We start from the raw sequence: 13,146 nt of genomic DNA, 5'->3' as shown, positions 1-13,146 counted from the left end.
CGTCTCTGTGGCACCGGCCTGCCCGGGGCCGTGGGTGTGGTGGTGCCATTGCAGGGTGGGGAACACGTCTGTAGCTCTGGCCTTGCCTGCTGACACCCCTGCCGAACTCCTGCCTTTGCCTGTGAGCAGCATCCCCTGCCCCTCCCACCCCTGCTCCTGGGTAGGGGTGAGGGAGGCCGCCCTTGACCCTGTGGGGCTTGGACGTGCCCATGGGTTGCCAGCAGTGTGCTGCTCAGCTGGACTTGGGCAGGAGGGGAGCAGTGGGTACTGGCGAGGGGCGTTAGCCCCCGGGCTGCAAGGAGGAGTTTCTGGAATCCCAGGATGATGTCAGCTAACTCTCTTCCTTCTCTCGTGCCTCAGGCCTTGGCAGTCACTCCGGCCAGACTGGACATCAGTCTGCTCCAGAGGCCCCTGGAGAGGAAGGAGAACATGAGCCTGGAGGCCAGGAGGCCTGGGGGCCCATCTCCATCCTGCCACCAGCCCCTAGGGCCCTGCTGAGTCACTTAGTCTCTCTGAGATGAGTTTGCTTCTCTGAAAATAATCTGTCCACCTCACAGGCGTGTTGTAGGAATAAGACAGTAGAGATGAAGTTGCTTTGAAAAATAATTTTAAGTCCGTTAAAAAAATATTGCTCATTTGAATGACCTCTCTGTTTCAGGCATTCATGGACACGTTCTACGGGCCGAGTGTCTTAGATACACACATCTCATTTCAACCTCTGTGTTAGTCAGGGGGAGCCAAGCACTGCAACAAACAACCCCAGATTTCAGGAACTTACATACTAAGGTCTGTTTCTCTCTCCTGTCAGAGTCCAGTGCTGTTCAGAGCCTGGGCACATGCCATCATCCAGGGCCTGGGCTCCCTCACCTCATGGCTTTGCTGCCCCACCAACCTCCACTGGAGCGTCTGCGGGAGGCTGTGGGGCCAGGCCTGGAGGTGGCAATGTCACCTCCACCCCCATAGCCAGCACCCCTTCGTGTGAGCCTACCTGACTGTGAGGGAGACTGGGAACACGGGCTTCGCTGTGTGCCCAAAGGGAAATGCAGACTGTCGGGGAGCACCCAGCATGCCTCTGCCCTACTCTTACAACCATCCGTTTTACTGATGGAGGAACTGAGGCACACAGGCAAAGTACTTTGCCCAGTGCCACACATCCAGTAAGTGATTTGAACACAGGCCTGCCTGGTTCAAATACCTGTTCTTTACACTGTCCTTTGATGTCTTAGACCAGTGTTTTCCATAAAGGCTGTTCATCAGAATCATGGGGAATTCCTTCCTTCCTTCCTTCCTTCCTTCCTTCCTTCCTTCCTTCCTTCCTTCCTTCCTTCCCCTTTCTTTCTTTCTTTCTTTCTTTCTTTCTTTCTTTCTTTCTTTCTTTCTTTCTTTCTTTCTTTCTTTCTCTTTCTGAATTGTATGAAGAGATCTTGCATTTTTTTTTTTAAATAAAATTTTAATTTTAGAATAGCCTTTGATTTTCTGTATGCCCAGCACTGTGGGAGATGCTGGGGGGACAGCCTTGGAACACAGGCTCCTGCCTCCAAGGAGCTGGACCTAGAAATGGGAGATTCTGATCCTGGGTGGGAAATACGGGGTGTCAGGAGTCTGTGCACAGGGCCTGGGGTCACACCGAAGATGGTGCTGGGATTGGAGGTGCTCTGAGTAAAGGCACTTTCTGAGCAAAGGGGGGTCAGCCTTTTATCACTTTGTTTTACCTCTTTGCTGTTATACTCAGACTTACCTTCTTTGGCCAACAGCGATTCTGTATTTGGTTTTTCTCTCTTCATTTCCCTGTTTCCATAATTATTATTTTTAAAAAATTGACCACTTCTAATCTTCGTAGGTCTGCAATCACAAACAATCAAATATATTTGAAATGTATCTAAAATAAGGGTAATTAGGCTGTGAATTAAGGGTTGAGGGACTCTGGCGTGAGTCAATGCATAAACGTGAATACATCGATCTTACACTTCTGTTTCTGCTACCCGGTGGCTTTCTGCAGCTTCGTTTATATTCCACAGACGGCACTGCCGCATACCTGAAGTGTAACGGACCCGTTCTGTTGTAACACTAACATCAACTGCTGGCCACCTCCTCCCTCTCATACCTTCTTGCTCCTTTAAAGATACACTGCCTTGCTTTGCCCACATGTAAATTTTATTTCCTATGTTTTCTTGATTCTGAAAGATTTATCTTCTCACATTTTAAGTCTCTCAAATGGGATGAGTCTTTTAACGGGTGGAGGTCTTGGGATTATGTTACAGTTTCCCTTCTCAGTGGCACATGATAGTGTATCTTAGGATCGAGGATATCTTAAATGAGATACAGTGTGTATATCATTTGAAGGAATTGGCAATGGTTCTGTCTGTCCAGCCTGTCTCCCACGCTGTGCTGTAGAGACAACCTCACCGCTCATTGGCAAGCAACTTTCTTCTCCTTGCAACCTTCTTATAACAACTCCAACAATAGGGGTACTAACACCCATAGCAGTCAGCAGCGGTAAAGCACCTACTGAGTGCCCGGCACTACTCCAGGCACCTTTCCCATACCTCTTCCACGATGGTGGAGGCACAGCTATTATCCGCATTTGACGGATGTGGAAATGGAGGCTCAGAGGAAGGAGGGGCAAAGCCGGGAATCCAGGCAGTCTGTCCAGCTTTGAAAAATCCATGCTATGCCGCCTCTAGTGATTCTGGGAGACAACTGAAGTGTCTTCATTGAGATCAGGGCTTCATACCTGGCCGTACCTTAGAATCAACTAGAAAACTGCTGGAAGAATTTCTCAAGTAATTTGACAGTGCAGCCAGAGTAGAGAACCCTTGGTTTAGATGATCTGCGTGAGGTCCCCTGGCTCTGCTGTCCTGGGATCCCTGATGCCACAGCCCCAGGGAAGCTGCCAGGCCTGGGGGCGCCAGGACAGCCTGAGCCTCTTAATGCCCTTCAGAGCTGGATCTCTTGGTTTAAAAAAATGTGGCTTATGAGACCTCAAATTGATATGTGCTTTTAATTTTTCTCCTTTATTTTGTTTTTCTTCTTTTTTTTCTCTCTCCCATCCTTCCTTCCTTGCAGCTCTGGAGTGCACAGAAAATCAAGCAGGTAATTCAGTTTTGGATTCATTTCCTTCCCTTGCCCTGCCCTGTCCTGGGGATTCATGGCCATGCTGTTCAGCCTTTCCCCTCCCATTAGCCCCCAGCTTCCAGACCACCTGCCTTGCCCTTCCTTCTTCCCCAACACCCAGGGCCTGAGTTTCTGACTGCCAGAGCTCAGGCCCCTTGCCTTTCCCTGGGCCCCTGAGCTCCTTCCTTTTGAGGTCCTTCTACGAAATCCTTCTTACGTGCTTAGTAAATACCAGGCAGGGGGACAGAGGACCTGCAAGGTAGACGCGATCCCACTCTCCTGCATTCAGCTTTGAGTGTGAGTCAGGAAAAGCCCTGCTGGTGGCCCACATTTTGGTTTTCTCTTGCTTTGAACGGTGGGAAAGGACTGATAGGGCAGTCCTTCTGCGGGGAGCTCCCCTTTCCCTCCTTCCTCCCTCTCCTGTCCCCCTGTCCACTCCCCCCCTCCCCACAGTCACCCTGTGCTCTGTTCCCTGCTCTTGCCAGGCTATTCTACACCCAGATACCAATGAGAAGATCTTCATGCCTTTTAGAATGTCAGGTAAGCCCCTGGGACCCTTCTGATCCTGCCCAGCTTTGGGTGCTGACTACGGTCCCAGCTCCGGGAGCATCCCACGGCAGCGAGCCGAGAAGGGCCAGAACCTGTGACACATGTGGCCACATTTGCACCTGCATGGTCACCTTGGCTCAACCTTACAGACCTCTGGCCAGGTCTCAGAATCACCAAGTGGGCTTTAAAAAAAGGCGCCTGTCTGCTGTTTCTGCCTGAGCAGTGGGGGTGGAGCGGAGGCTTCCACGGGGGAATCTGGCGCCCCCGCCCCCGATATACACTGCTCACTTAGTGGCAGTCTCAGGGTGACACCGTATTCCGGATTTGGGCAAGCCCTGCCTTCTGTGAGCCACTCCTCCCTCACCGACCTGTGCACGCTGTGCTTTCCTTCCGAACCAAGCTCCCTTAAAGGCACTTAGTCCCCAGGCGCCCCCGGACTCCAGAATGCAGGCGCTGCATTTGCTCGAGTGCCCACACATGGAAGGTGGATCCCCGTTCTGTGCAGACCAGTGGCAGAGGGGGTGGGGTGGGAGAGTGGCCAGAACATCCCTGCCCCCGGGAAGTCCCTGCCCCCAGGAAGTCCCTGCCCCGCGGTCACTAGAGGGAGAGTTCTGCATGCGCGAGCTGAGTAGCCTAGAAAGCTTGTGTATGCACCGTGCCCAGGGCTAGCGTGTCTGTCCTGCCTGTAGCTCTGAGAGGCCACAGGCCTCGTCCAGAGTCACACAGCACAGGTCAGACTCACACCAGAGTGCTGGTGTCTACTCCATGCCATTTCTCCCTGCACTGGGCCACTCTTGGAGGGCTGGGTGGAGGGCTGCTGACTGCTGCCTTGGAAAGTCCTCAGGGGAACTGGAGAAAGGGTCTCTGTCGAGGGCTCTTCTCAGCTGGGTCAGTCAGGATCCCCAGCCCCCGAGAGCCTGACCTCATGTGGGTGAGAGAACAAATAGCGACGTGACATCATTGTGTCCACTGAGGCAGTGAGCGCCCAGTGATCCCCCTTGCTCGGCTGTGAGGAGCTGCCAGGCAGCAAAGGCTCGAGCATCTTGTAGCCATGACTGTAGGTGCTTCCGGTCCCTGCACGGGGCCATCGCAGGCTCTCTCCTGGCGCCCGGATTCTGTTGTCATTCTCCAGTCAAACCTTGGATCTGTCTCCAGAGGAATGTGGGCATAGAGTGACAGCTCATGTGCACGCACAGTTACACACACTCAGGATGTGAACGTTTACCGTAGAGAACTCAGATTAGCGTGGTCGTCTGCTCTCGCGCCTCCAGCTGACTGACTGCCATAAGTCAGAGGTCAGGGACACAAGGCTGCCCGCTGACGGCAGGGTGGGGGCCGTGGAGGGAGCCTCCCACAGTCCCGGGGCGGTGAGCACTGAGGGAATGGTGCGCTCCCCTGCCCTACTGAGGATGTCTAGCCAGGGTACGAGAAAGTTACAGACTACCTCTGGCACGTAGAGGTACACATCTCAAGTGTGTGGGGAGTGCCCTTTCCAGAATCGGTCATGAAGGCAGGGAAGCAAAGATGTGTGCTAGAAAGGCAAGGTGAGAGGAGGAGGACATTCCAGGGGCTGTGAAGACAGCGTAGGTTGTGTAGTGAGTGTTGGCCGGGGACGTCCGGGGACGGTGTACCTCATGGAGGAACACTGAGTGTAGCGTGGTGGCCCCCCCAGCAGTGGGCAGCCCTGCCCTCAGCAATGGGCTCTGAGGTTTGGAGGGGAGTAAGAATTGTCTGGCTAAAGGGGGACAGAGAGAGGGCGGTGGAGGGACGCAGAGGAGCCCTCTATCCTGGGGAGGGCTGAGCCAGGAAAAGGTCTGGGGGCTGGAGGTGCCTCGTCGGGGCCATTGACAAGACCAAACCCAGAACTCTCTTCTGGTGTCTCTGTCGAGAGGTGGATGGGGTGGAGTGGGGTGGGACCGGAAGACCTGACCCTCTTCTCTCCCCCTCAGGTTACATTCCTTTTGGAACGCCAATTGTAAGTATGACCTTCAAAGGGTTTTCTTTTCTAAAACATTTTTTAATGTGTAACTTTACATCATTGCTCATAAATATTTGAGCTGTTGATTTAGCATACATTCCTGGAGGGGAATTATCAGATAAAGTGACATGTAAGTCTTTTTAATTCTCTTTGACGCGTATTGTCAAATATCTTTCCATAAAGGCGTGCGTGCCGATATGCACTCAACACAGAGCCTCGAAGTGCCTTTCTCCCTGCACGCTCCCATCCCGAGTATCGTCACTAGGACGTGCTAGTTACAGGAAGTTTCCCCCAAAGCTTAGGAAGTCAGAAAATAAGCACGCCTTCTAAAACCTAAAGTTTAAAGTGAGAAAGGATTCAGTATTCTTTTTGCTTAGTTTTGGAATCAGGGTTAAGTTTGCTCTTTTTAAAAAAATGTATGTATTAGAGCGAAACTAATGTACAGAAAGTTGCACTCATCCTAAATGTAGCGTGGTAAGTTTTCACAAAGCAAGCACGTGCAAGTAGTGCTCACTTAAGTAGATTTCAAGCATTAGCGGCATCTCAGGAACCTCTCCTGCACCCCTCTTTCCCACAGGGAATCACTTTTCTGACTTCCTTCACTGTGTTCCATGGCCAATCCTGAATTTTTTATAAATGGAATCATCAGGATGTACCTGTTTTGGTCTGGCTTCTGGAGACTCATCCATATTGTTGCATGGGGTATTAATTCGTTCTTTTCTCGTTGCTGACTGCATCATATCCCCATTGTTATAACTATATCAAAAGGTATTTATCCATCCTGCTTTTGGTGAATATTTGGAGTTCACAACAAACAGTGCGGCTTAGAACATGATTGTACAAGTCTTTTAGAAAATGTTTCCCCTCATTTCTTCTGGATGATACCACAAGGTTAAAGAGAGAACAATGAAAGGCAGTGCGTGATCCTAGAACTGGGGTCAGGCCGGGGTGGGGGGTGTGTGTGTGAAAAGGTATGTGGTCTCTTGTAAAGTGAAACATAGACTTCCACCCAGTGGGAGCCTTCAACCATGCTTTTAGGTATTTACTTCAAGAGAAATGAATACATGTGTCCACACGAGATCTCTACATAAATGTTTATAGTCACTTTCTTCATATTAGCATAAAACCGAAAACAAGAAAAGAATGACCAACAGAGACTAAAACCATGAGTGAAAAACTGATTGAGAACAGAGTCATTTCCTAGGCTCCAAGTTTCCTATATATTTCGTAGATGTCGTTCCTTCTGTATTTATTTGGGGGCTCCCTCCTGTAAATAAGAGCTTTTCCCTCCTCTGCCTCCCCCTTTAATGTTTCTAAACTGGTCAGTGGTCAGTGCATTCTGCAGTGTATTCAGTTGGTAACAATTCACTTCTGTTATTATTCACTTTGATACACAGCTTGTGCCAAATGTGACGAGTGGTATCCCTTTAAAGCAGCTTCTCTGTCCATCTGACGTATCCTCCTTATCCTTTGAGAACGTCGATGCTTTTGGCACAATATGTGGCTATTCCGGACTCCTCTTGTAGCTTCCCAGTCCTGGAATCATGCATTTCTCCAGAGAGCTCTCGTTCCGTTCAGAGGGGAATGGCATTTGGACACCAAGATCTGAACGCGAGGTGTGCTCACTGTTGCCGGAGCGTCGTTGTTTCTAGGCCCTCTTAGCATTCCGAGCTAGGAAATACAACTTCAGAGTGATGAGTTCATGCCAGTAATTCCAATCCAGCATCTTAGAGGTCTTGCCCTCCTCCCATTCCGTAGTTCTCTCTCCCTTCTGCCTGAATGAGAATCCAGCAACCATATCCGTACTCGCTTGCCGGATCTTACACACGAATGAAAGAATTTCGGAATTGCCACACCAACCCTACTCCCCAAAAGTGTACTAAGTGAAACTCAAGACTTCTTTGAAGTTCTTTCCGTTCTTAGAATATATCCTACTGAGAGTATATAGTCGGAGACTTGTGTTCAAAAGTTGTTTGAATTAACGGGTTTCTTCTGTGTGGTTGTGATTTTTTTTATATGCAGTGAGGTTTACTTGTCGTCGTTGGCATTCAGTTTTAGTGGCTTCCCTGTTCTTATTGATTTCTTTTTGGAAACATGTAAAATATTAACATCGTTCAAAAGTCAAAGCTATACAAGAAAGGCATGATAAAATTTCCATTCCCTTCCTTATCCCTTCTCTCTCCTGCCCACCCATCCTCTGTAGGTAAACAATTTCATCCTTCCTATTTCTTTTTGTAAAAATAAGCAGATACAAACATATTTCCCCTTCCTTTTATACAAAAGGTTGCATTCTATGTATACTCTTTGCACAATGTTTTTTCCACTTAATGACATATTCTGGAAATCACGACCCATCAGTTTATAGAGGTCTTCCTCATTCTTTTTTTTTAAATAGCTATATGGTAGTCTACTATGTGGAAGTACCATAATTAATTCAGCTAATTTTTTGCATGTGGACATTTAGACTATCTCCACTGTATTGCTATTATGAATAATGCCGGAATGGGTAATCCTGTGCATGTGGTTTTAATACTGTTAGAGATATATCTTGAGGGTAAATTTCTAATTTCTGTGAGAGGACTAATTAAATAGACGTTTCTGGAAACACTGAGCAGGAAAAAAGAAGATGCAAATAAACATATTAGCAATAAAAAGTACAATAACTATCGATAGAATAGAAATTTAAAAGATCGGAATCCACTGAACGATCTGGGGTAATTAATTTGGAGACCTGGAAGAACAAGACACATCTCTGAGAAAGTATAGCTTCCCAGAGATCACCAAGAGGAAATAGAGAATTTGAATAGACTATGAATAGAGAGAAATTAAATCAGGTGTTTAAAATATATGCACCTTGGGGCGCCTGGGTGGCTCAGTCGTTAAGCATCTGCCTTCGGCTCAGGGCATGATCCCAGCATTCTGGGATCAAGCCCCACATCAGGCTCCTCCGCTGGGAGCCTGCTTCTTCCTCTCCCACTCCCCCTGCTTGTGTTCCCTCTCTCGCTGGCTGTTTCTCTCTCTCTGTCAAATAAATAAATAAAATCTAAAAAAAAAAAGAAAAAGAAAAAAGAAAAAAATAATAAAATATATGCACCAAAGAACAAACAAACAAAACATCACCAATAGACTCCCATAATATTCCAGGTGACTACTCTCAAAAGAATAGCCAAACTCAATTTTCATTAAACTCCTAAAAGAGAATAAAAAAGAGGAAGTGTTCCCCAATTCACCCATGAGGCACTCTGAGACAAATACCAAAGAAGTAAATGGAAGAAAGAAAAATTATAGGCTAATATCACTTACGAAATTACATCTAGAAGTCTAAGTGAAATAATAAGTTGATTCCAGCAATGCATTAAAACATGTCATCACCAAATAAGTTTTACCAAGAATTACCAGCAACATTAGAGAATGTATTACTATAGTTCATCACATTAACAAATTGAAGGAGAAATGTGACAATCTTGGTAGATTTAGAAAAATCATTTGATAAAATGAGACATAACTCCATTTATGATTTTTATTTTTAAAAAGAGCAGAGTAGCAATCTAATGTTAGAATCATCGGCATCCTCGAGGGGGTGGAGAAAAACAGAGGTCTAGAAGAGATATTTGAACAAATTGTAGCTGAAAACTTCCCTAATCTAGTGAGGGAAACAAACGTTCGTATCCAAGAGGCAGAGAGGACCCCTCCCAAGCTCAACCATGACAAACCTACGCCACGTCACGTCATAGTGCAATTTGCAAATATTAGATCCAAGGATACAGTATTGAAAGCGGCCAGGGCAAAGAAATTTCTCACGTACCAAGGCAAAGGCATCAGAATTACGTCAGACCTGTCTACACAGACCTGGAATGAGAGAAAGGGTTGGGGGAGCATTTTTAAAGCTCTTTCAGAGAAAAACATGCAGCCAAGGATCCTTTATCCAGCAAGTCTGTCATTCAGAATTGATGGAGAAATAAAGACATTTCAGAATCGCCAGTCATTAACCAATTTCATAACCACGAAACCAGCCCTACAGGAGATATTAAGGGGGGTTCTATAAAGGTAAAAAGGCTCCAAGAGTGATACAGAACAGAAAGTCACAGCCAATACAAACAAAGACTTTACTGGCAACATGGCATCATTAAAATCATATCTCTCAGTACTCAGTCTTTTTTTTTTTTTTTAAGATTTTTTTATTTATGTCTTTGACAGAGACAGCCAGGGAGAGAGGGAACACAAGCAGGGGGAGTGGGAGAGGAAGAAGCAGGCTCCCAGCAGAGGAGCCTGATGTGGGGCTCGATCCCATAACGCCGGGATCACGCCCTGAGTCGAAGGCAGACGCTTAACCGCTGTGCCACCCAGGCGCCCCTCTCAGTACTCAGTCTTAATGTGAATGGTTTGAACCTTCCCATAAATGACACAGGGTTGCAGATTGGATAAAAAGAAATGACCCATCCATTTGCTGTCTACAAGAGACTCATTTCAAACCCAAAGATGCATTCAGACTGAGAGTAAGGGGATGGAGTACCATCTTTCACGCAAATGGACCTCAAAAGAAAGCTGGGGTAGCAATTCTCATATCAGATAAATTGGATTTTAAACTACAGACTATAGTTAGAGACGCAGAAGGGCACTATATTATTCTTAAAGGAAGTATTCAACAAGTGGATATGACAATTATAAATATATATGCCCCCAAGAGGGGAGCAGCAAGATACACAAGCCAACTCTTTTTTTTTTTTTAAAGATTTTATTTATTTATTCGACAGAGAGACAGCCAGCGAGAGAGGGAACACAAGCAGGGGGAGTGGGAGAGGAAGAAGCAGGCTCATAGCGGAGGAGCCTGATGTGGGGCTTGATCCCATAACGCCGGGATCACGCCCTGAGCCGAAGGCAGATGCTTAACCGCTGTACCACCCAGGCGCCCCCACAAGCCAACTCTTAACCAGAATAAAGAGACATATAAATAAAAATACATTAATAGTAGGGGACCTCAACACTCCACTCTCAGAAATAGACAGAACACCCTGGCAAAAACTAAGCAAAGAATCAAAGACTTTGAATGCCATACTCGACGAGTTGGACCTCATAGATATATATAGAACACTACACCCCAGAACCAAAGAATACTCATTCTATTCTAATGCCCATGGAACATTCTCAAGAATAGACCATGTTCTGGGACACAAAACAGGTCTCAACCGATACCAAAAGATTGAAATTATCCCCTGCATATTCTCAGACCACAACGCTCTGAAATTGGAACTCAACCACAAGGAAAAATTTGGAAGAAACTCAAACACTTGGAGACTAAGAACCATCCTGCTCAGGAAAGACTCGATAAACCAGGAAATCAAAAATCAAATTAAACAATTTATGGAGACCAATGAGAATGAAAATACAACAGTCCAAAACCTATGGGATACTGCAAAGGCAGTCCTAAGGGGGAAACACATAGCCATCCAAGCCTCACTCAAAAGAATAGAAAAATCTAAAATGCAGTTTTTATATTCTCACCTCAAGAAGCTGGAACAGCAACAGAGGGACAGGCCTAATCCACGCACAAGGAAGCAGTTGACCAAAATTAGAGCTGAAATCAATCAAGCAGAAACCAGAAGTACAGTAGAGCAGATCAACAGGACTAGAAGCTGGTTCTTTGAGAGAATCAATAAAATTGACAGACCACTGGCAACACTTATCCAAAAGAAGAGAGAAAGGACCCAGATTATTAAAATTATGAATGAAAAAGGAGAGGTCACGACGAACACCATTGAAATTGGAAGGATTATTAGAAATTTTTATCAACAGCTATATGCCAATAAACTAAGCAATCTGGAAGAGATGGAATCCTTCCTGGAAACCTATAAACTACCAAGATTGAAACAGGAAGAAATTGATTTCTTAAACAGGCCAATTAATTATGAAGAAATTGAGTCAGTGATAAACAACCTTCCAAATAACAAAACTCCAAGCCTGGACGGTTTTCCTGGGGAATTCTACCAAACATTCAAAGAAGAAATAATACCTATTCTCCTAAAGCTATTTCAAAAAATAGAAACAGAAGGAAAGCTACCAAACTCATTCTATGAGGCCATATTACCTTGATCCCCAAACCAGGCAAAGACCCCCTCAAAAAGGAGAATTACAGACCGATTTCCCTAATGAATATGGACACCAAAATCCTCAACAAGATGCTTGCTAATAGAATCCAACAGTACATTAAAAGGATTATCCATCACGATCAAGTGGGATTCATACCTGGGATGCAAGCGTGGTTCAATATTCGCAAATCAATCAGCGTGATACATCATATCAACAAGAAAAGACTCAGGAACCATATGATCCTCTCAATCGATGCCGAAAAAGCATTTGACAAAATACAGCATCCTTTCCTGATTAAAACCCTTCAGAGTGTAGGAATAGAGGGTACATTTCTCAATCTCATAAAAGCCATCTATGAAAAGCCTACTGCAAATATTATTCTCAATGGGGAAAAGCTGGAAGCCTTTCCCTTAAGATCAGGAACTCGACAAGGATGCCCACTCTCGCCACTATTATTCAACATAGTACTAGAAGTCCTTGCAACAGCAATCAGACGACAAAAAGGGATCAAAGGTATTCAAATCAGCAAAGAAGGAGTCAAAATGTCTCTCTTCGCAGATGACATGATACTCTATATGGAAAACCCAAAAGAAGCCACTCCCAAACTATTAGAAGTTATAGAGCAATTCAGTAACGTGGCGGGATACAAAATCAATGCTCAGAAATCAGTTGCATTTCTATACACGAATAACGAGACCGAAAAAAGAGAAATTAGGGAATCCATCCCATTTACAATAGCACCAAAAACCATACGTTACCTTGGAATTAACTTAACCAGAGACGTAAAGGACCTATATTCTAGAAACTATAAATCACTCTTGAAAGACATTGAGGAAGACATAAAAAGATGGAAAGATATTCCATGCTCATGGATCGGAAGAATTAACATAGTTAAAATGTCCATGCTACCCAGAGCAATCTACACTTTCAATGCTATCCCGATCAAAATACCGATGACATTTTTCAAAGAACTGGAACAAATAGTCCTTAAATTTGTATGGAACCAGAAAAGGCCCCAAATCTCCAAGGAACTGTGGAAAAGGAAAAACAGGGGCGCCTGGGTGGCACAGCAGTTGGGCGTCTGCCTTCGGCTCAGGGCGTGATCCCGGCGTTATGGGATCAAGCCCCACATCGGGCTCCTCCGCTATGAGCCTGCTTCTTCCTCTCCCACTCCCCTTGCTTGTGTTCCCTCTCTCGCTGGCTGTCTCTATCTCTGTCAAATAAATAAATAAAATCTTAAAAAAAAAAAAAAAAGAAAAGGAAAAACAAAGCTGGGGGCATCACAATGCTGGATTTCGAGCTGTACTACAAAGCTGTGATCACAAAGACAGCATGGTACTGGCACAAAAACAGACACATAGACCAATGGAACAGAATAGAGAACCCAGAAATGGACCCTCGGCTCTTTGGGCAACTAA

The 13,146-nt window shown here is 45.8% G+C and overlaps 1 protein-coding gene across 7 annotated transcripts in view; it reads left to right on the top strand.

The window, feature by feature from the left end:
• SFXN5 (sideroflexin 5) overlaps positions 1–13,146 on the top strand; it is a 118,999-nt gene that overhangs the window by 34,843 nt on the left and 71,010 nt on the right. For all 7 annotated transcript variants that reach the window (XM_087863542.1, XM_045788264.2, XM_045788260.2 and 4 more), the window contains 3 exons: positions 3,067–3,093; positions 3,600–3,654; positions 5,613–5,638. In XM_087863542.1, the coding sequence (XP_087719668.1) occupies positions 3,067–3,093; positions 3,600–3,654; positions 5,613–5,638 (108 nt within the window). The remainder of the gene's footprint in view (positions 1–3,066; positions 3,094–3,599; positions 3,655–5,612; positions 5,639–13,146) is intronic.

This window comes from Ursus americanus, chromosome 7, assembly GCF_024610735.1.
Source record: "Ursus americanus isolate L20-20 chromosome 7, mUrsAme1.1.p, whole genome shotgun sequence".
Classification (NCBI taxonomy): Eukaryota; Metazoa; Chordata; class Mammalia; order Carnivora; family Ursidae; genus Ursus; species Ursus americanus.
The sequence above is the reverse complement of the archived record's forward strand: the minus strand, read 5'-3'. Positions and strand labels throughout refer to the sequence as shown.